A 21,266-nucleotide genomic window follows, 5' to 3' on the forward strand; every position below is an offset into this window, starting at 1 on the left:
GATCGGTCTACGTATGGGGGGTGGTTGATGCTTGTTTCACCTCCGCCGCGGGGCGGCCCCGCATTGTACTATCTTTGGGATCGACCTGCGTATAGGGAGTGCTTAACACCAACTTCACCTACGCGTGGGTCGGCCCGGCATTGCACTATCTTCGGGATCGGTCTACGTATGGGGGGTGGTTGATGCTTGTTTCACCTCCGCCGCGGGGCGGCCTGGCATTGTACTACTATCTTCGGGATCGACCTGCGTATAGGGAGTGCTTAACATCAACTTCACCTACGCGTGGGTCGGCCCGGCATTGCACTATCTTCGGGATCGGTCTACGTATGGGGGGTGGTTAATGCTTGTTTCACCTCCCCCGCGGGACGGCCCGGCATTGTACTACTATCTTCGGGATCGACCCATGTATAAGGAGTGCTTAACACCTGCTTGACCTGCGCCGCGGGTCGGCCCCGCATTCCACTATCCTCGGGATCGACCTACGTATGGGAAGTGCTTAATGCCTGTTTCACCTCCGCTGCGGGTCGGCCCGGCATTGCACGATCTTCGGGATCGGCCTACCTATGGGGAGGGCTTCAGGCCTGCGTCACCTGCGCCGCTGGTCGGCACGGCATTGCACCATCTTCGTAATCGGCCCAGGCCGGGGCGGGCGCGGCATGGTACAATCTTCAGGATCTACCTACGTATAGGGAATGCTTAAGACCTGCCTCACTTCCTCCGCGGGTCGGCCCGGTATTGCACTGTCTTCGGGATCGGCGTATGGGGAGGGCTTAACACCTGCTTGACCTCCGCCGTGGATCGGCCAGGCATTACACTGTCTTCGTGATCGGCCCACCTACGGGTAGTATTTAATGCCTGTTTCACCTCAGCCGCGGTAGGCGCCAGCATTGCACTCGCTACGGTATCGGCCCATTTAGTAAAGCAATGAAGGGGGCTAGTTGGTGAACGTTCATGGTGATATTGCGCTCAGTTTTACAAAGACGATATCCAAAGACGCGGATGCCAGGGGAGAAGGCGCGTGTTTTCTGTCGGCACTCGGACACGATCCTGGGGGAACTAGCCCTTAACGTCTTCGCTGCGAAACGCCAGAAAGATGTCTGCTCGAACTGATGTAACTTGTTAAAAAAGGTGTTGCTAAGTTAGTTTAAATTTGTTTGATGAGTTTTAGGTACCCGTCGTACCATGGATCGAAACATTTTTACACGCGTGTGTTAGGGCACAATGTGCGTATTCAGCGTACCGCTCGTACTAACGACTGTTTACTTGCAACGGGTTCCCAGTATAAATTCCAACAGGGGCCCAACAGATTCTCTTTAATGGACCATAGTGAATTTCCTGGCAGCTTCAGCTAATCGTATAACCGGCTTTATTCGTAACTGAGTGCCGGAAGAGGAAATTAAAATACTGCTTTAGAATGCTTTGAGCCGAATGGGAAAGTACTAGATTAGAATTCAAGATTGATTATTCGCGCACATCTATAGTTATCTTTCAAGAAACAATCTTCGCACCTCTGTCCTTAAAAAAGAAGAAGTGCAGCGTCCATAGCTTGTGTTTACATCGGCTCCATCTTTTCGAGATGTTTTCGCCGCGATTTTCTGTGCATACCAGCTCTAATTTTGTACCATTCGAACCGTGAGACCACCAGGACTCTGTAGATACCAAGTTATCAGGTGGGACATTTATTTTTCCGGGACTGCGACCACTTTTGTGTTACGATCAAGCCGTCGCCGTGCTAAGGCTAAGCGCGTGCGCCAGGTGCTCGGCCTACCAGGCTACCTGGCACGTTCCCGCGCGTGTCCGTGCGAGCTCTGCTACGACGCACAAGCCCCTGGCCAAATCTGCGAAGCATGGAAGTCCAAGTATGTGGCAAAGATATTTCCCCAGAAGAGTTAACCGCCGAGATGGGCTGGTGTACCGCCCGTTCCCGTCGGTGTACCGCCCGTCGCCCAGACGAGCAGCGGAGCCGAAAACTATCCCAAGACCAGCAACCTAGGACGCAAGACTCTCGCTCTCGCTATAGACCCAGGCAGCAAGTTAGAACTCAGGTTCTCAAGGCCGGGCGCATGCTCCCACTACCAGCAAATGAGATCAAGATCATCGTCAGACCCAAAGGAGCACTCAATATTACCAAGGTCGGCAGCCCTACAGTGACTGCAGCTATTCTTCAAGCAGCGCAACTTAGCTCAGAAGCCAGTCAAAACGACACAATATGCTCGAACAACCAGCAAAACATCATGGTGATCAGCACGGCCAGCCCGCAAAATGCGGACCGGTACGTAAGAATCAAGTCCATCCAAGTCAACGGGGTAACCCACGAGGTCAGCGCGTACGAGGCCGCCCCAGATAATACCACCAAAGGAGTCATCAGAGGCATCCCTCTCACCGATGACGCCAGACAAGTCGATGCTAACATCATAAATGAGCGTAATCCTCTAGCCCTGGCCGCAAAGCGAATCGGTTCCACCACGACCATCGTCATTGTCTTCGACGGACCTGACGTACCATACATGGTTCGGTATGGCGCAACATTAATCCCATGCTCCCTGTACCGCAAACAGATCGACATCTGTTACCACTGCGGCCGTCTCGGGCACCGCATGGACGTTTGCCCGTTCCCTAATAACAAGATCTGCCGGGGCTGCGGAGCTCGCAACCCAGATCAAGATCACCAGTGTACACCCAAGTGCATGTTGTGTGGTGGACCCCACTCCACAGCGGACAAAGCTTGTACTGCCAGATACAAAACGCCGTACATTATACGAAGACGCCTCGGAGAACGCCGAGTAGCACGGCATTCAGCCCTTCAGTCAGAAGATTTCCCCTCCATGGAGACCAAGCACCGGTCCCGGTCCCGCTCCCTCTCCAGACCGAGGTCGGACCGAGGTCGGTCCAGATCAAGATCCACGTCGACTCCAGGAGCCAGATATACCTCAGAAAAGGTGAGCTTCGCAGAGGCCTTGACGGGCGTCTCGCGAGAGGGTCACGTAAAATCCCCCCCACTGCATAAACCCAACACAGAAAACACAGACATAGAACACCTTAAGAAAGAAAACGCAATTATGCGTGATTTAATCCAAAAGCTTACCCAGGAGGTTCACAGCCTCAAACAACCCAAAACCCAACCCACACCTAACATCCCAGAACCCGCTACCAGCAGCCAAACCGAAGAACTCTCAAGACCAGCCCCAAAAAAGCGAGCCCTCCAAGAAGGAGCTCAGGGCCAAGTACGCTCCGAGGTCAAGGATATGCTCGTGACACTCCAAAGCACGGTGGAAACTTTACAGAATTCTCTAATCGCCCTTATGCACAGAGTCACCACCATGGAAGCTAATATTCAAACCCTTTTCACGCACACCGCTTCCAGCGCTCAAACCGTAGCCATGGACACCACAGGAACCGTCGCCGCCACCCTGCCACCTGTGGCATCCCCTATCCTTCATCATGGCCCCCACAAAAACTGACACAACATTGTGGCAGTGGAACTGCCGAGGCTACCTCCATAAACAACCCGTTCTCCGTCAACACCTCCGTACTACTGCATGTCAACCCGACGTAATCTTGCTCCAGGAAACGCACAATAATCCGGTCAGCCTTCCAGGATATCACTCTTTCACTGCGAACAACGCTCCGCACGGAGTCTCCACACTCGTTCGAAAAAGAATTACCGCAATCGAACACGACCTGAACGATCGGCGCACCGAACACCTCTTCATTGAGCTCATCCCGCACAGAAAACGAAAGGAAGGAATATTTATCCTCAATATCTACAATACTCCATCTCAACGCCATAGCCGATTTCTAACCCTCTTCAAAAAGGCCCTTAACACCGCAGGCAGCAGCCCCCTTATCATCGGAGGTGACTTCAATCTCCCGCACACAGGATGGGGTTACAGACACAGCTCTGCTGCAGGTCGTAACTTATGGCAAGACTCCCATGATCTCGGGCTTACACTCATTACTGACCCAGCCTTCCCCACTCGCCTCGGCACTTCTACTGAACGAGACACGACGCCAGACCTCACTTTCACCAAAAACGCAGACAACGCCCATTGGCGCAACACCCAACACGACCTCGGGAGTGATCACTCTATCATCGAAATTACTCTCCCACACCTACCAGCCGTTATGAGAAGAACAAGGGACTTTACTTGGACGGACTGGGATGCGTTCCGTAAACGCCGTATAACAGCAACGACGGACACTCCCATTACCGACATAGAATCATGGTCATGCGATCTACTGTCTGATACTAAATCGGCCACCCGCATTATCACAACAGACGCCCCGACTGAGCGCATGGACAGTAGACTCGCTCACCTTATCGAGGCCAAATCATCCATCCTCTCTAGATGGAAGGGACAACGGCTCAATAGAAGACTCAGACGGAAGGTCGCACTTCTCAACAAGGAAATTGAAGTTCACTGCCGCGTTCTAAATCAACAGCAATGGACAGAGCTCTGTCACTCTCTAGACGGGCAACTCCACCACCCCCGATCATGGAAAATCCTCAAACATTTGATTGATAGCACCACCACCCGCTCATATCAACAAGATCGCCTCACCAAGCTTTTATTCACAGAAAGCAAGACGCATGGCCAGGACCACGTTAAGAAGAGCTTATGTCAAAAGTACATCCCATCTGGGCCCACTCAACCTCACGGCCCATACACAGGGACCTCCAACCCTGCCCTTGATGAAGACTTCAGCGTGGCAGAGATTCATGCTGCCCTACATAAGCTGAACAGCCGTTCGGCGCCAGGCCCAGATGGTGTTACGAATAAAACACTAAGAAATCTAGATGACCCCTCGGTGCAACAACTCACCGAATACATCAACAACTGCTGGCGCCAGGGATCCATTCCCTCGACATGGAAAACGGCCAAAGTAATTCTCATCCCCAAACCCGGTAAGCCATCTAGCCTCGCCAATCTCCGGCCCATATCGCTAACTTCATGTGTATATATAGGCAAGGTCATGGAGCACGCACTCCTAACCCGTGTAAACACTCATCTCGAAGACACATGCGCTTACCCCCACTCGATAATTGGCTTTAGACAGCATCTTTCCACCCAAGACGCTATGCTCCAACTTCAGCATCAAATCCTAGATGGCAAATCTCGTCACACGAAGGCGATCTTGGGCCTCGACCTCGAGCGCGCCTTCGATAATATAAGGCACTCCACCATACTCGAGCGTATCTCCTTGCTCAACCTTGGAGAACGCACTTACAACTACGTAAGAGACTTTCTATCCAATCGGAAGGCCTTCCTGTCGGTCGGAGACATCCGATCGGAGGAACTCTCCCTCGGCAGCACGGGCACACCGCAAGGCTCTGTCATTTCCCCAATACTGTTTAATCTGGTTATGCTTGGATTAGCACAGGAACTACAAAAACTCGACGGCATTGAACACACCATATACGCCGACGACATTACAATCTGGGCTGCAAAGGGCAGTGACGGCCAAATCGAAACTGCCCTACAAGACGCCATTGACATCGTAGAAAATTATCTTGAAGGCACGGGACTCCGCTGTTCCCCTGAAAAGTCGGAGCTTCTCCTATATCGCCCCACACTCCGTGGACGCCCCCCGCGGGGCTCCACGACTAAACGCCAATACGAGGAAATCGAACTCCACTTGAGGGATGGCAGACCCATACCCGTGGTCCCTTGCATCCGCGTTCTTGGTATGACCATAGAAGCCAACGGAGCTAACTCTACGGCTATCTCAAAGATCCTTCGACAGACCGCCAATACATCCAGACTGCTGAAGCGAGTGACCAACCGGCGAGGGGGTATGAAGGAAGAAAGCCTCATCCGCCTTGTCCAATCTTTTATCGTCTGTCACATTACTTACGTTGCGCCCTTTCTCAACTGGTACAAAGCTGAAAAGACTAAACTGGACATCATCATTAGAGGAGCCTATAAGCAGGCCTTAGGACTACCCAACCACACCAGCACGGAACTTCTATTACAATTAGGTATCTATAACACGCTAGACGAGTTAATCGAGGCCCAACGTCGATCTCAACTAGAGCGGCTTACTCTCACGGAAACGGGCCGTAGCATTCTAAACAAGCTTAATATCACCTACCACCGTCAACATGGAGACAAACACCCAATACCACGCGACATTCGGCAATGGATACACGCCGACCCTATTCCGAAAAACATGCACCCAGACTACAACAAAGAACGTAGGAAGGCACGAGCTACTTCCCTCATCAAAGCTTACTCCAACACCGCGGGCGTCACCTTCGTCGACGCAGCTGAATACCAAGATGGACGGCGCTTTGCGGCGGTTACCACAGTAGGCGGCTTGCTCCGACATGCTGCCAGCATCATTACCAAAAATGCCGAGACGGCCGAGGAAGTGGCCATCGCTCTGGCCACTCTTGACCCAGCCTGTCACACTATACTGAGTGATTCTCGCACAGCAGTCAACAACTACATCAAAGGTCGTATTTCTCATCAATCCCTCCGTATCTTACGACAAGCCCCGCACTCGCCTGAAAATCAAATCACACTCGTCTGGATCCCAGCACACGCCGGCGTTGTCCACCCGCACCTCACCAACTTCAACGAGGTTACACACTCCGTAGCACGAGGACTAGTCAACCGTGCCGGAGACGGTGCAGGTGCACCCGCAGGACGCGACCGCCTTACAAGGTACAACGACCTTGTAAAGTCATTTTACCTTGCAAGAAGAACCTTCCCCACCCCTCACCGCAAGTTAAACAGGGCACAGGCAACCACCCTTCGCCTGTTACAGACGAATACATACCCCTCCCTCACACGCTATCACACTATATACCCCGACATCTACCCGAGCCAGACGTGCAAGGTCTGTCAAACTGAATCGGCAACACTCCCTCACATGCTATGGGAGTGCAAACATCAATACCCAGACCTTAATCCCGTGACCCTCTCGTCGAGATGGCACGCCGCCCTGCGCAGCTCCCATCTCGACGACCAACTCTGGGCGACCCAGCAGGCCTACGAAGCGGCGAAGAGGCAAGACCTCGACGTCCCATCGTGGGAGGCCTAGGCCCAGCCGACTGAACTGCTGGTGCTCATTAAAGTTTACTCTCTCTCTCTTGGTCTGCTATCGTAAACACCAGAGACCAATGGCACTGGGGGAAGGCCAGTAGTGCCAAGCCGCACACTTAGTGTAACTTTTGCGGGGCTTCCCTCAGCTCCGCTGGTCTCATGTGTTGGCGGTAGCAGAGTTACGCATATTTTTGTTTCCACTGCGAGAAAGGGGAGCGCCAAAGTGAGCGTGCGGGTTTTTATCGCAGAAGAATGACGTCACACCGCCTGTGCACCCTCCCGACGCTCGATCTCTCCCGCTAGGCTCCACTCACACTTGCCGCGTCGCTATGCTGCGCTATGGTATTTTTATACTCTGCTTTCACTCGCTCTCAGCTCGGCAAAGCTGCGGACGTCAAGAGAAAGCCAGCGAGTTTCTAACAGTTCAACTCTAAAAAATAACTGCGTCCTTGTTTAGGTTTACGTTACTCAAGAGCCGAGTAATGCCCGAAGGGCGGAAGGCCTACTCGAGCACATATACAAGGCTTTTCTACGGCGCTGGCTGAAGCTTGGCTTAATACGATTTTGAAGTGCGAAAAGACAGAGAAGGTCGCGATACGGTGTCGGTAAGTGGCAGTAAACTCACCATTTGTGCCATGCTTGAATAAAAAAGAGCACTGGCTTGTCGGCCCGAGTCAAGTAGAACGGATGTTTAGCGAATGAAAAAGCGTTCTTGTGTTTCCTACACGGTCTCTAACTGCACGGGCGCGAACTGCGCGAGCCAGATCGTTCTTCTTCTTCTTTTACATTCTCGCCTTTCACTGACTTCACTATTTCTATAAATTGTCCTCTAAATACAAGGTTATTCTGGAAAGTCGCTTGTTGACCTTTCGAATGAAAAACTACGGCTTTTGTTTTAATTGAATTTATTTTTAACATATTGTCACTTGTCCAGCTGTCTAACTTCTGTAAGACGTCATTAGCTTTACTAGGAAGAATAAGATCTGATGCTGAGGTGACAAATAGTCATCTGCATAGTCAAATAGTCAAATAGTCATCTGCATAGATAATAAACTTAACTTCTGAGGAGATATGGACTATGTCATTAATATATGAAGTGAACAATAAAGGACCAAGAATGCTCCCCTATGGTACACCTGATGTTATCTTCTTTTTATCTGATACTAAATCATTTATAGAAACAAATTGGCATCTATGCACCAGATAGCTTTTAAGTAACGCGAGTGGGAGCCCACGAATGCCATAATGGTTTCATTTTTCAAATAAAAGGCCGTGGTGAATGTAGTCAAATGCTTGTGTGAAATCCACAAAAATTCCGACTACTTTATTTTCTTGTTCAAATTGTTGTAGGATGTATTCTTTTTGATCCAGTAGGGCGAGTTCTGTAGACTTACGTTTTTGAAAACCATATTGTGATTTTGTCAGGACATATTTGGTGCAAAAACAGGATAAGCGACTAAAAATAATTTTTTCGAAACCTTTAGAAAATACGGGGAGAATGGATATCGGTCGACAATTGGCAACGTTATGCTTGTTCCCCTTTTTGTAGAGAGCTATTACGCGTGCCGTTTGCATTTTCGAAGGAAAAACTCCTGTCGCAATACAGAGAAAAAATATGTGTGTTAGTGCTGGACTAATCTGATCAATAACATATTTCACTGGTTTTATTTGCATGCCATCTGCGTCACAGCTGCGACTGTTTCTTAAGCCAAGGATTACTGTGCGGACTTCTGGTTCAATAGTACCTGCTAAGAAAAACGTGTTTGTAGTTTCTGAACCCAGAGTTCGGCGAGCAGGGGGTGATCTGTCGTTAAAGTCTCTGTAAACGAAGTAATCATTAAGAACATTTGCCGTATCCGCTCCCCTGACTAAGTTTCCATCATGGATGGAGCACCTCCTTAATTTGCTCTGTTCTCAGATTTCGGCTCATCAAAGAGTTTATTTTACTCTAAAACATCTGCTCGTTTTGAGCACAAAGTAAATGTTTGTATGTGATACAGTTCCTTTGATTTCTTCATTTCTTTAATCAAGGTATTTCGGAACTGCTTGAAACAAATCTGTCTTTTTGTCAATTTTACGTAGGAGTTCGCGCGTCATCCAAGGTTTACGACAACCTTTACGTTTATTCCGTTGTTTATAAGGGAAGTGTTTTTTGTATATACAAATAAAGGATTCTAAAAAAGCGTCATAGGCTGCATTCGCATCATTTGAGTTAAAAACGTTGTCCCAATACAAAGTGCCAGTCTCTGAACGGAAGGCATCTAAAGCAGCTGGCGAGGCATGCTGATAACTATAAGGAATGTCACTCTGAATTAACGTAGGTGCACCTGTTTTTCCAGAACAACATATCGCCATGTAATCACTAATGTGATACGTAAGGACAGCACAGGTCACACACGACGGATCACAGTTTGTGATAAATAAGTCTATGGTGGTCTCGGAAGACAGAGTAATTCTAGTGGATCTATTTATAATGTTTTCGCAACCGTTGCATGCAATAGTAGTTTCAAAGTCACACTTTTTAGTCAATATTGAAATCACCACCCAATATAACGGTGTATTGGTGTTGATTTACAAATGTTAAAAAAAATCTAGAAATGCAAAAAAATTAGATAAGTTACCATCAGGCGGCCGGTAACATACAGCAGCTACGACATCTTGAAAGTGAACACACAATATCTCGTAATGAGCAGTAACTAAAGTAAAATTTTCGAGCAATACAGCTGGTAAAGAATTATCAAGTAACACAGTGACACCACCCCCTCGACGACTTTGCCTAAACAGAGAGAACGCTTTCATATTAGGCAGTTCAAATTCTTCCGAAATATCCGATTGCCAGGTTTCTGTTAGCATAACTACATCAAAACAACCTTTCATTTGGTTAAACACACACTCGAGCTCATTTACTTTGCTTCCCATTGATTGTACATTTACATGGAAGCATCGAAGAAATACTTTGCTAACCTTATTAAAGGAACTGTTGATTATAACTGTAATACTACATACAAGCACAAGATAATGTATTTAGTAGATCGTTATGTACAAAAAATATTCGTTCAAGCCCTCGCTTTTCTTGGTTAAAAAAATCTTTCGAGCACCTGCGTAACAAGAAGAAGCCGCTGTTTCAGCGCGCAATTTTCCCAAATCGTGCACTTCACTGGTTTGAATATGGCCGAGCTGAAATCGATTGAAGCGAATCGAATTCGATTGAATCGAATTTTGAAGCGTTGTTACCGGAACTAAAAGCAGGCACATTTAACTAACTCTCTGCAATGTTCCTGTTCCTTCCAATCAGTGCTCCAATGTTTTAAGGAACACATTTTCGCCGCTTTTTCCTGCAAATAGTTCATACCACTCTCCCTTCAATAGCAAAGTTCAACTTCCTACCTATGAAAGAATTCCGTGGGACACTCTGAAAATTAATGTCTTAGAACTGATGCTGTCCAAAGAATTCGTTTCAAGTGGATTCACCATACGAACTCAGCGGCTGTGATTCGTAGATTGAGATATGTGGCGCAAATAATTAAAAAGTACTTAAGTACGTTAACTTTTATTTGACTATCTTGATTTCTCGTAAAAGTAATGGCAACCCCGTCGAGTAATTTAGATCAAGGGTTAGAATTTTGCTATCTGCCATACGCAATCTTTAAAAAAATTTATGCAGCTAAAAAGAGGGGGTGTGAGGCCGCAGTTACTCTTAAACGTTAGGTTGCCCGTCAACATCGAAACTTTTGCCACAAATAATTGTGAAGCTCCGTCCCCCTCGTAAAGATTCATCTTGCTTGGTTCCACCTAAATTTAGTGCGCACACACTACGGCCTGCGGCGAGGAACAAGATAAGATTAGAAGACACATTTAACGCTATGTATAGAAAACGCACGAAACATGTGAAAACAAAAATGTTAAGGAAGAAGACAATAATATACTAAGAATTTAGCAAGGACATTGCCAGGATACAAATAAAAAATGCTCGTCGACCTAAATTTCACGTCACGTATAATCTTCGCAGATTTGCCAGTTATTGCTAGCTTAGTCATGAATGAGACATAATGGAGCTTTTGTAATGCTGCTAGATACTTCAAATTTCCATATCAGCGGACGGTTTTGGGAAATTGGGCCCCAATAGAAGTTCGACGTTGTGAGATCGCAATGTGGAACTCATAACGCCACCCCAGGACGCGCGGGCATCCATCGGTTGAATGCCGCTTGTGCGGGCTTAACGCTTCAAGCACGTTGGCCTCAGCAGCCCACGGTCTTGGGTTTCGAACAGTCGAAGGCCTCGGCGAAGCGGGGCGACGTCTTGGCCGCGTAACGCAGCGCCAGCAGCCGCGACTTGTCCCGCTCGCCGCAGTAAGTGTGGGCGAAGCGCAGGTAAAAAAGTTGCGCGCGTTGTTTGGAAGCGGTCCCGAAGAGGTCCAGCTCATCGATGGTGCTCGCTGCCCCTGCGGCATTCATGGCCCAGCTGGTGCGCAGGAGACTGTCTACGTCGGGAAGCTCCACGGCGAGGTCAAGCTGCTCCTGCGGGCACGAAAGCACGCTGGTTCAATTGAACAGCCGAACTTTGTTCACGGCGAAGGAACCGCGCGTAGACGGTGCGAAAGCGATGCCTATCAATTGGCAGATTGACGAGGCGGTCACGATACTGTCACGTTCTGGTGTCGGTGAAGAACAATGGCAGAGCAAAAACCGCGAGAAAGAATCTAACTGTTCCTTGGCCAAACAGAAAGACTAGTGACGCTCAGAGCACAACGATAGCGGTCAGCACACTCGGCAGTCGTCTAAATTTGATTGGCGGGTCGAGTGCTTCGGCTACACGTACGCGTATATACGTAGCTCATTGTGCATTTCAGCATAACGTAACCTTGTAGCTGTGGAAATAGCCGGTGAAAAGCGTTCGCCGAAAACAAATTTCCCAGTTTCGCCCGAAAGGTGACGTATCGGTTGCGATGTAAGGAGAGTAGTATTATCTGGCATATAAACGCTTAAACATTCGCTTAGTAACTAAATTAACTAGCATGGTGTCATGCGCGCACAGGCAAACATAAGCACATCTCACTCGATGACCGCGGACGATCGTTGTCAAAACGCTGACGTCAGGAAATGTTGCAGCAGCTGCGAGCTTACCTCCCTGCCGTGTGTCGCTTCAACGCGAACTAAGCGGCAAGAACAAAGCGCACACGAAGCTAACAACCTTTGGTGTGCTAAAGACTCTGTAACAACCGCGAAATCCCTAATCACTTTCAATCACATACACAGCCACCGCCGATGTAGAACAGCCCCCCCTCCCCCTCCCCCGGCATGCTCGAGATCGAGCCACTGTCTTCGGCTCGACATCGCACCCAAACCATACGGCACACTGCCACGATGTTATCGCGCTTGTATTTTACACGAAACACCACGGCGACGCCCGATGGTGACGGAGCCTGAAGTGTCCATATAGTTACTATCGCAAGAAAATATAAATAATTTATGCTTGTCAATAATTAATGACCAAGCCGCTCACGCATGCTCCTTTCCCTGTATATAGACCAGCAATGCACATGATAAACGTGCCATCGGCCGCGTCATAATGAATACGACAGTTCTCTTCACCGAAGGCGTGTTTATTAGTGGGGAGAGAGAGAGAGAGAGAGAGAGAGAGAGAGAGAGAGAGAGAGAGAGAGAGAGCACAAATATAGAAGACAGACAGACAGACAGACAGATAGATAGACAAACAGATAGATAGATAGATAGATAGATAGATAGATAGATAGATAGATAGATAGATAGATAGATAGATAGATAGATAGATAGATAGATAGATAGATAGATAGATAGATAGATAGATAAATAGATAGATAGATCAGTGTACAGGTCGAGGCCGACCCGTTCCGTTTCTCGGTAACTCGTTAAAGATTACTATTGCGCAAGCTGCCGTGGCGATGGCAGTTTTAGGCGTGGGGAGCGACGTGCCTAGCCTTTTGTATATAAAAGAACCAGCCTAGAAAGTGATTTCAATGTTGTTGCAACACCGCTATGAGAGGTTGCGTGCTGTCAAAATTGCCATTACTCCGGTTACTCTAATGCTGAATTCCAATGGCAGATTCGGAGCACTACCGGCCGCAGTTTTTCTGCTCCTTGCAGAACAAGTCTGTTCCGTTGGGAGATTCAGAGTGCCTCCCGTATTTTTCATTGGCGAATAGGGAGCAGTTCCGCCGCTAGATTCACTCCACGGAGCAGCGCTTTCTACTCCGAAAAAATTGATGGAGTCGACCTGAAGTCGCTTGATGTCAGACCTCCCACAGCCAACGCACCGCGATGGCGCGCACACCCGTGAAAGCAAATCGCAGTCTTTGAGAAGAAATGAGTCCTGCTTCGCATCGTCAGCTGCGCTTTTATTGCTAGCGGGGAGCAATCATTCATCTAGCTCAAGTTCCAAATCGACCAGTGGTGACTCAAGCGACGAAGAAGCTTCGGGAATTACAGTAATTAAACAACTTTCGATATCATGTTTCGGCCGCGGGCCAAGAGACCGAAAGTTGCGCGTTTCGTCGACGACGTCGTTCGCCAATATTCGGATGAATAGGTAACAATGGCTCCTTTTCGTAATATCGCTTTTTAACAGCCTTTGCTTTTGCTGGTGAAAGGTAGTTCCGAAGGCACTTCAGGCTGCCTCGATGTGTTGCCACAGAACTGATGGCAGGCTTCGTTGCTTCTCCGATGTTTCCGACACACAATCAAGGCGGACAAGAGAAGCAGACTTACATGCGGTGGGACTTTGGTTAGAGCGCAGGAGGCTAAAGAGAAACGCTAAACTTGTAAACACGACGCGGGCGCGAGTTCAAGCCGAAAACGACAAAAAAACGCGAGGAATGCTGGGTGCGTTTGGAAGCGGATGTACTCCGGCGGAGCACTCCACTACGGAGTGCTCCGGTGGAGCACTCCGTAGTGGAGTGCTCCGGTGCAGAGTTCGTCGGCCACTCCAAATCTTCCAATGGATTTGACTGTAAATTACAAGTACTACCATTACTCTAAAGCAGTAAAGCGTTGCATATCCCCTTCAGATGCTGTGGTGGTGGTTTTCAACAGCTTGGCTGGACCTCCACTTTCACAGGCCCAAGGTGGCGAGTCAATTTTTTATTTCACACAAAAACGAAAATTGTTTCCGCGTAAGGAAAAATAAATTATAGGAATTCCACTCCTCAAACCATTTCCGTGTTGCCGCTTTGCGATTGCACTATTACCACTCTCGATGCGATTATATTATTTCATCTGTAAGGCGAGGGGTGTCTGTTTCTACTTGTGCGTTTATTTTATGCTATGTGGCCGTGAGTTCGCCTGTTTCTATAGATATATACCTATATTCGCATGCGAAATGACATCATAGGGCCAAATCGTACGGTCAAGGTGCATGCGCACCTGCGAAAAAATAACAGCACAGGCAATGGGCCAGTTGACTGAGTTTCCCAGGGGAGAAACAATAATTTCGGTCTTTTCTTGCTTATGCACTGGAGTTGATTAGACCCCGAGAAGATAAGGCTGACACATACGATACAATATGCCAGTAGAAAAAGATATATATTTTTCTTTATTTACAGACCGGGCCTGGTAATCCACACGCGGGCCCTGGCTAAGCTAAGTAATGAACACCTGAGCCCGGGAAGGGTCCGGGCTAGACTCGGTCATGTACGCTCGTCCTCGGGCTGGGCCCGGGCTTGGTAATAGGGGCCCGGAATTGTTATCAGGAGCCCGGGCTGGGCTCGAGCTTCACAAAGCGGGCCGGGCCGAATGATTAGGCCCATGCAGTGCTCTAAGATATATATATATATATATATATATATATATATATATATATATATATATATATATATATATATATATATATATATATATATATATATATATATATATATATATATAGATAGATAGATAGATAGATAGATAGATAGATAGATAGATAGATAGATAGATAGATAGATAGATAGATAGATAGATAGATAGATAGAAAACCTTTAATAGATACTGCAGATATTTGCCTGACGATACGCCATGCTGTCCTAAAGTCACTGTGTTGGCTTTTCCTCTGCGCTTGCAGACATGTCAGTGTGGTACTAAACGGGATTTGAATTTAATTTGATTCGCAGCTACTTTAATACTTTCTGCAGTGGCCCTATCTACGTTCTTGTCTATAATCGCACAGCACTTAAAATTGGGTTCACACCCGCACTTGAATTCGCGCGGCCAAAGAGTGCTTCCATGCTTTCCTGTTCATGTTTTTATAATATCACACTGCTGGTCATTCAAGTGTCGACCGGCCATCAATTCACATTAGCTAAAAAGAGTATCTTCCGCATGACAATAAAGTGCTGTAATTTGCGGTGAGTAATATTGAGCGCTGCACGATAATAGACAAAATGTTTATATGGGTATTATACCATCACACAACTTATCGGAACAGCTTAAATGAAACTATATGACCTCTGACTGTCAGCGCACCACAGATTCTCGCAATAAATCAGTAACTTCACGCGTGTTGAGTACGTGAACTATGTGAGGCAGTATAATATCCGGTCGGACAGTTCCGGCGGTTTCGGTTGCTTGCTTTTTGCTTATGCATTTTCGTATATCAGCTTACAAAGTACAGCTGCAAAGTAATAAACCGAGTACCATCTGTATGTATATTATTGCTTATCTCCCTTCTTGCTCTATCTTAAACGCCGTGCTTATACATGACTAATTGGCCTCTTTCATACCTCTTGACAGCTACACCGTGCCTACGTGCACGAATATGTAATGTTGCTTGACATTAGTTGCCGCATCTACGCAGCTTTGCTCACTGCAGGTAGATGTTAGGAACATTTTTCGCAGTAAGAACAGTAAGAACAGTGCTCTGTTCCTTCACCTGGCGGGCTCGGCTTGTTTCTTTTCTACGTTGCGCTGTACCAGTTTCAGAATTCCTACCAATCATAAACAAAAAAGTAGCATGGTCGCGGTCTATCAGTTCTTACTAAAATCGAAGTCATACCAGTATGCCGTTGCTTCAAGGCGCGCGGACTTGATTTTTTTTTGTTTAATAAGTGCTCAGTTTTTTTTGCCACTGATTCAACTGAAGCGACATTGGGCTGTTGCATATTCGGCCTTGTGACAGCACTCGATCTGAGTATTTACCTTCTCAATTTTGTTCGAATGTAACTTCCCAATGGCGTCACGGGGGCATCTGAATGTGCCAATGCAGCTTTAGTTTGCTTGCTTGGTTGTGCAAGGGGAGGCAAGAGCATGAATCTGGGACTGATGAGGAGTTTAGAGATGGGTCGAGGTTTGGTACTGCCGAAAGCACATGCTCTTCTTTTATACAACAGCAGTTGGAAGTGGCATGCCCATGGTATTGTCTTTTTTTTTCTCTTTCTGCATCTTCGTACTATGCACTACAACCTTTATGACGTACTACCAGTATCGGAAAGCTCTACGGTGTCTACGGAAAGCTCTACAGTATCGGAAAGATCTAAGTCGGTGTCCGCGGCATTTAAATAGACTTATTGCGCACGAAACACACCTTGGCATATTTGGCGAAGCACTCCTTATATCCCGGGGCACGCTGTTTCGGCATGCCGAATTCGACGGCCATCTCGGCGATGAAGACGCCCAGCGTGCCGTAATTTATGCTCGGCTCGGTGGCGTGTGCGTAGTAGAAGTCGGGAAACATGAAAGCCGAGGGCACGAACCGCCTGCGACGAAGGTCCTGGACGAGCATTTCGCTCACGTCCACTGCACGGCCCGTGGCGCCAGTGTACAGCACCAGGTTCGCCGCGAAATCACCACCGTGCCAAACGTTTTCAGTCTTGAGCTCATCCTCGCCCGCACCTATTTGCTCCTCCATGCCATAAACGCCTGTGGAGGACGGAGTTGAACGGCGTTACAGGTAGGTACTCTCAAAACCAAGTTATGCAAGTCAAGTCGGCTACAATCCGTGAGTGGCTAAATACAGATCGGAAAGATTGAGGACGCAGTAAAATGTGGCCGCAGCCGGAAAACAGTCAGAAGGAAACTTGACATAAGACAGGGTAGCCTGTGTGCAGTGAAGCATAAGCATGGTAATGTCATAAGCAATTTCGATGGTATAAGAAAAAGAGCGGAAGAATTTCCTACTGACCTGTACAGTACCCAGAGCAGCCACGCAACCTTCTTTGGAAATAGTGATGAACGCGATACAGAGGCACTTTGCGTAACTAGTGACCAAGTTAGAAGAGCCTTAGAAGACGTGCCCCGATGAAAAGTGGCAGGAGAAGATGCAAAAATAGTCAATTTAATCAATGATGGAGGAGATATTATGCTGCAAAAGTGTGCGGCCTTTATACGCAAGGCCTCACGACTTGTATGCCAGAGAGCTGGAAGAATGCCAACATTATACTAATCCATAAGAAGGGAGGCGGTAAAGAATTATGGAATTTAATGCTGAATAGCTTGCTTTCAGTACTGTATAAATTATTCTCCAATATAATTTCCAATAAAATAAGGACAACACTTGACTTCAATCAGCCAAAAGAACAGGCTGGCTTAAGGAAGGGGTATTCTGCAATCAATCACGTCCTGTCATCAATCCACTGATCGAGAAATTTACCAGCTACATTGCTTTTTCACAACGAAACTAGAAAATTACCTATCAATAAAGTGGTCAGGCAATGATATTTATTGAATGCTTAGAAGTATTCAAGCTGTCAGAGTGGGAAGGCTTAAAAGTGAGGGTCCATGGCGAATATCTTAACAACCTTCGGCTTGGTGATGACGTCGTCCCGTTCATCAACACTGGGGATGAATCGCAACAATTCAATGAGTACCTTAATCTAGAAAGTGTAACAGTAGGGTTGAAGATTAATATGCAGAAGACCAAAATGATGTTCGATAGCCTGGCAAAGGAACCAGAATTCAGGATCGCGAGTCAGCTTCTAGCTTCTATACAGCAGTACATTTATCTAGGTAAATTACTCACAAGGGACCCTAATAAAGAGAAGGAAACCTACAGAAAAATAAAAGTGGGTTGGGGTGCATTCGGTAGGCATTATCAAACCGTGACTTGGGGCTTACCACCAGTGGCGTAGCTAGGTCGTCTGGCACCCGGGGCCCATAGGTATTCTGCCCCCCCCCCCCCCCCCCCGGGTGTACCCGGCGGAAAGAGGGGTGTCTTCAGACGTATATGACACCCCCCCCCCCTACTGGCCCCTTGCACCCGGGGCCCACGGCCCCCCGGCCCCCCCTGTTGCTACGCCACTGCTTACCACTCTCGTGGAAAAGACAAGTGTGCAGTCATTGCATTCTACCGGTGCTAACATATGGGGCAGAAAGTTGGAGGTTAACAAAGGAGCTCGAGAACAAGTTAAGGGCCGCGCAAATAGCGACTGAACGAAAAATGCTGAATGAATGAAAACTGGAGCAAGGAGAGGAGGCGCCATGCCAGTAGCGCTGTGCGAGTGGGAGGTGTGGGAGAGCACGGACATGCGCGTGGGGGTGCGCGCACATCGGCGACAAACCTCGCGGCGATATGGCTGTGGTTGCATCCCATGCTCGCGGCCACGGCAGCGTCCGTTCGCACAACACTTCAGACAACAGCAACAGCGGCAGTCATAGATAGGCTTTCGCCTATCGCAGTTTAGCTCAGCAAAGTGCCCATACATTTTTGCTCCATTTCCTCCTGTAGTGAAGCACTAACCTGGGAGCCGTGAGTTATCGGCGTCGTTTTGCACCAATAGGAGATAAAACGTGCTTTGTTAATTGAAACCTGACTTGTTCACTATAAGCAAAACAGAGCATTACGGCCACAGTATGGTTAGAGAGCACCTAGCTGCTCCTAAATGTAATAAATAATTGATAACGCCTAATTAAGTGTGCATGTCTCTGCCTCCTGATATCGACAGTGGCTTGAGGAGCTGCAGACAAAGCGCTAATGAAAGATTTATGAAGTCCTTGTACTCATTTTGCCCAATCGGGGCAAAAGTACCGGTGATTTGTCGGCATACTTGTACAGGTTTGAGATGGGGCATCGCGGATGGATTGCGTAGAAGTAGGAACCTTAAGCGAACGACTTTGCTGTCAACGTGTGGTACGTGAATCTACATATTCGTAGGGTATATTGTTCCTGTCAGTCTTTCGATATCAACATTGCTTACTTAGCGCTCACTGTATATGTGTAGCTAGCCTAACATCAAATATGGTACGTTATTGATCGTCTAGCAAGTATCTTCTTAATTGCAATAGCTTTTGCTTATGAAATGCAGGCAAAGTGCACGTTGTAAAATCACCTCAGTCTGTACATGCATGCAGTGCGTGCATTTAGAAACGAGGAAATAAGAGTATGAACATTACAAGCGTTGAAAGGGGAACCAGTGAGAGAAACCGTTAGCAGAGAAGGGAATTTGTTATGAAAGAAGGACATTCTCCCAGGAGGATTTCAGTTGTTGAATATTCGTTTGCGCTAGAGCCAACTGTCGGAAATACTGATATGGAGCTCAGAGAACACTACCGCTTCATTAATTTAACCGAAGCCTTATACAGCGTAAGACTCCAGCTAAAAAGTTAAGCAGGTACGAATAGTTATCTTCATGTTATGATACTTCATTACACGGTTATCAACAGTGGTCAGAGAAAGAGTTGTTGCTGGGGCCACCGTTTTGACAAGTGAACCACTCTAAGCCAGGGCGAAGACTATGTAGTCCACTAGTCGACATCCCTCGTTCGACCACTGTTACTCCCTTCATGTCTCAATCTTTCTGCGATCCTCTGTCTTGCTTTACTTTGATACGACTCACAAGAGTGCAAAGTTAAATATCTTGGCTTGCGTATAGGCGCTTGCACTATGAGGTAGCGAATTAATGTGCTCGAAGACAATCTCACAAAACGTTTCGGGGGATCTGTGTAACTTAAACAGCCATCTTCCACATAAATCGTCATCAAAGCGAATAACTTTAAAACACAGGCTCCAGCCATTGAAGATAGAAGCACTGTAATGACAGAGTGAATAGGTAAGAGCACTAAGTTAGTACTGAAACTGTGCCGCTCTAAGCTGAAAGAAGCATATGTAGTGAAAAAAAAAGATCACTTTTCTTTTACCTCGGGCACAGGCTTTTCTGAGCAGTGTCATGTTCAGCTTCACGTTTCTGGCGATCGTCAAGGCATGTTCACTGACCACGAGAATGCGCTTGCACATGAGAAACGCTTCTAATAGCACCGCCTTAACGTCGACGACTCCGTGCAGCGCCCGTTGGATTGTCCTCGGCAAGAGGAACTCCACGTTTCCCAGGCAGATCTTTCTCCTTGTGGCGACGTCCTCACGGCCCCTGTGTTCCGCTGCTCGAATGTCCAGGCCGATAAGGGCTGAGAAAGGCACGAGCAGCGCGTAAAGCGCCGCCACACTGAGGCGCGTGGAGGCGAGGGTGGCGAGGACACTTTTGACGCCGTCGACGCTGTTGCACTTGATTCTCCTCACGAGGCCAGTGTGGTTAAGGAGGGGCGCCCAAGTGACCCCCAATTCAGGCACGTCCAGCTCCGTCGCAGCTACAGTCAGAGCGGAATCGTAGTCTCTCCATGTCTCCGTGACGTTACTGATTTTCTCTTCCACTCGCACGAACTCCCCTGATAGTTCTGCCTTCGTAGAGCTCGCTATGAGACCATCTGGAACTCTTTCGAGAATCCTGTCTACTATGCCAGGAACGGGGGCGTCTGTCCTCAGAGAGCGGCCTGTCCGCACGATGGCATCCTTGATTCCGTATGTATCCAACTCTACGTGCAGCATCGACGGCATCCTGTTTTTGTATGCGGATCTTACGATAAGATTGATAAGCTTTGGAAAATCGGTCACGTGGAGCCATTCTTCGCCATTCAAGCCAGCGGCCTTCCACAGCTGCTGCAAGTTCGTCGATCTATTGCTGAAGAACCCCAGGCAGGAGAAATAAAGCTCAATGAGCTGATGCACATCTGACCTGATGCTGATATTGGCATGCTTGTGAGCTGACAACGCGTTATGAACCAAAGGGCCGTAATAGTCGAGCTGGGTTTGGTAGTAGGACTGAGCCAGGCCGGCGTTGCTCGTGCTTTTCCAACGACCGCAGACGAAGGAATAGACGTCATCACAGACGCTGGCATTGCTGTCCACAGAGAGGTTCAGGAGCGAAATGGCAGCACGGCAGTCATCCGAAGTGCAAGCGCTCTGCATTTGTGGCGTGAGGAGATTGTGCGCCTTCGTGGTAG

General features: G+C 47.9%; 2 protein-coding genes across 4 annotated transcripts in view; both read right to left on the bottom strand.

Annotated features, from left to right (window-relative positions):
* Window positions 1-7,798, bottom strand: part of LOC135897397 (Na(+)/citrate cotransporter-like) — a 52,596-nt gene extending 44,798 nt beyond the window's left edge. For all 3 annotated transcript variants that reach the window (XM_065426011.2, XM_065426009.2, XM_065426010.2), the window contains exon 1: window positions 7,675-7,798. In XM_065426011.2, coding sequence (XP_065282083.2) covers window positions 7,675-7,686 — 12 coding nt within the window. In that variant the 5' untranslated portion in view covers window positions 7,687-7,798. The remainder of the gene's footprint in view (window positions 1-7,674) is intronic.
* A 1,491-nt stretch (window positions 7,799-9,289) lies between these two features.
* Window positions 9,290-21,266, bottom strand: part of LOC135897386 (uncharacterized) — a 17,305-nt gene continuing 5,328 nt past the window's right edge. Inside the window, exons 3-5 of the mRNA XM_065425997.2 lie at window positions 20,130-21,266; window positions 16,582-16,916; window positions 9,290-11,567 (exon numbers count right to left, since the gene is read on the bottom strand). The exon at window positions 20,130-21,266 is cut by the window's right edge and continues 165 nt beyond it. Of these exons, the coding sequence (XP_065282069.2) occupies window positions 11,289-11,567; window positions 16,582-16,916; window positions 20,130-21,266 (1,751 nt within the window). The 3' untranslated portion in view covers window positions 9,290-11,288. The remainder of the gene's footprint in view (window positions 11,568-16,581; window positions 16,917-20,129) is intronic.

This window comes from Dermacentor albipictus, chromosome 2, assembly GCF_038994185.2.
Source record: "Dermacentor albipictus isolate Rhodes 1998 colony chromosome 2, USDA_Dalb.pri_finalv2, whole genome shotgun sequence".
Taxonomy (NCBI): Eukaryota; Metazoa; Arthropoda; class Arachnida; order Ixodida; family Ixodidae; genus Dermacentor; species Dermacentor albipictus.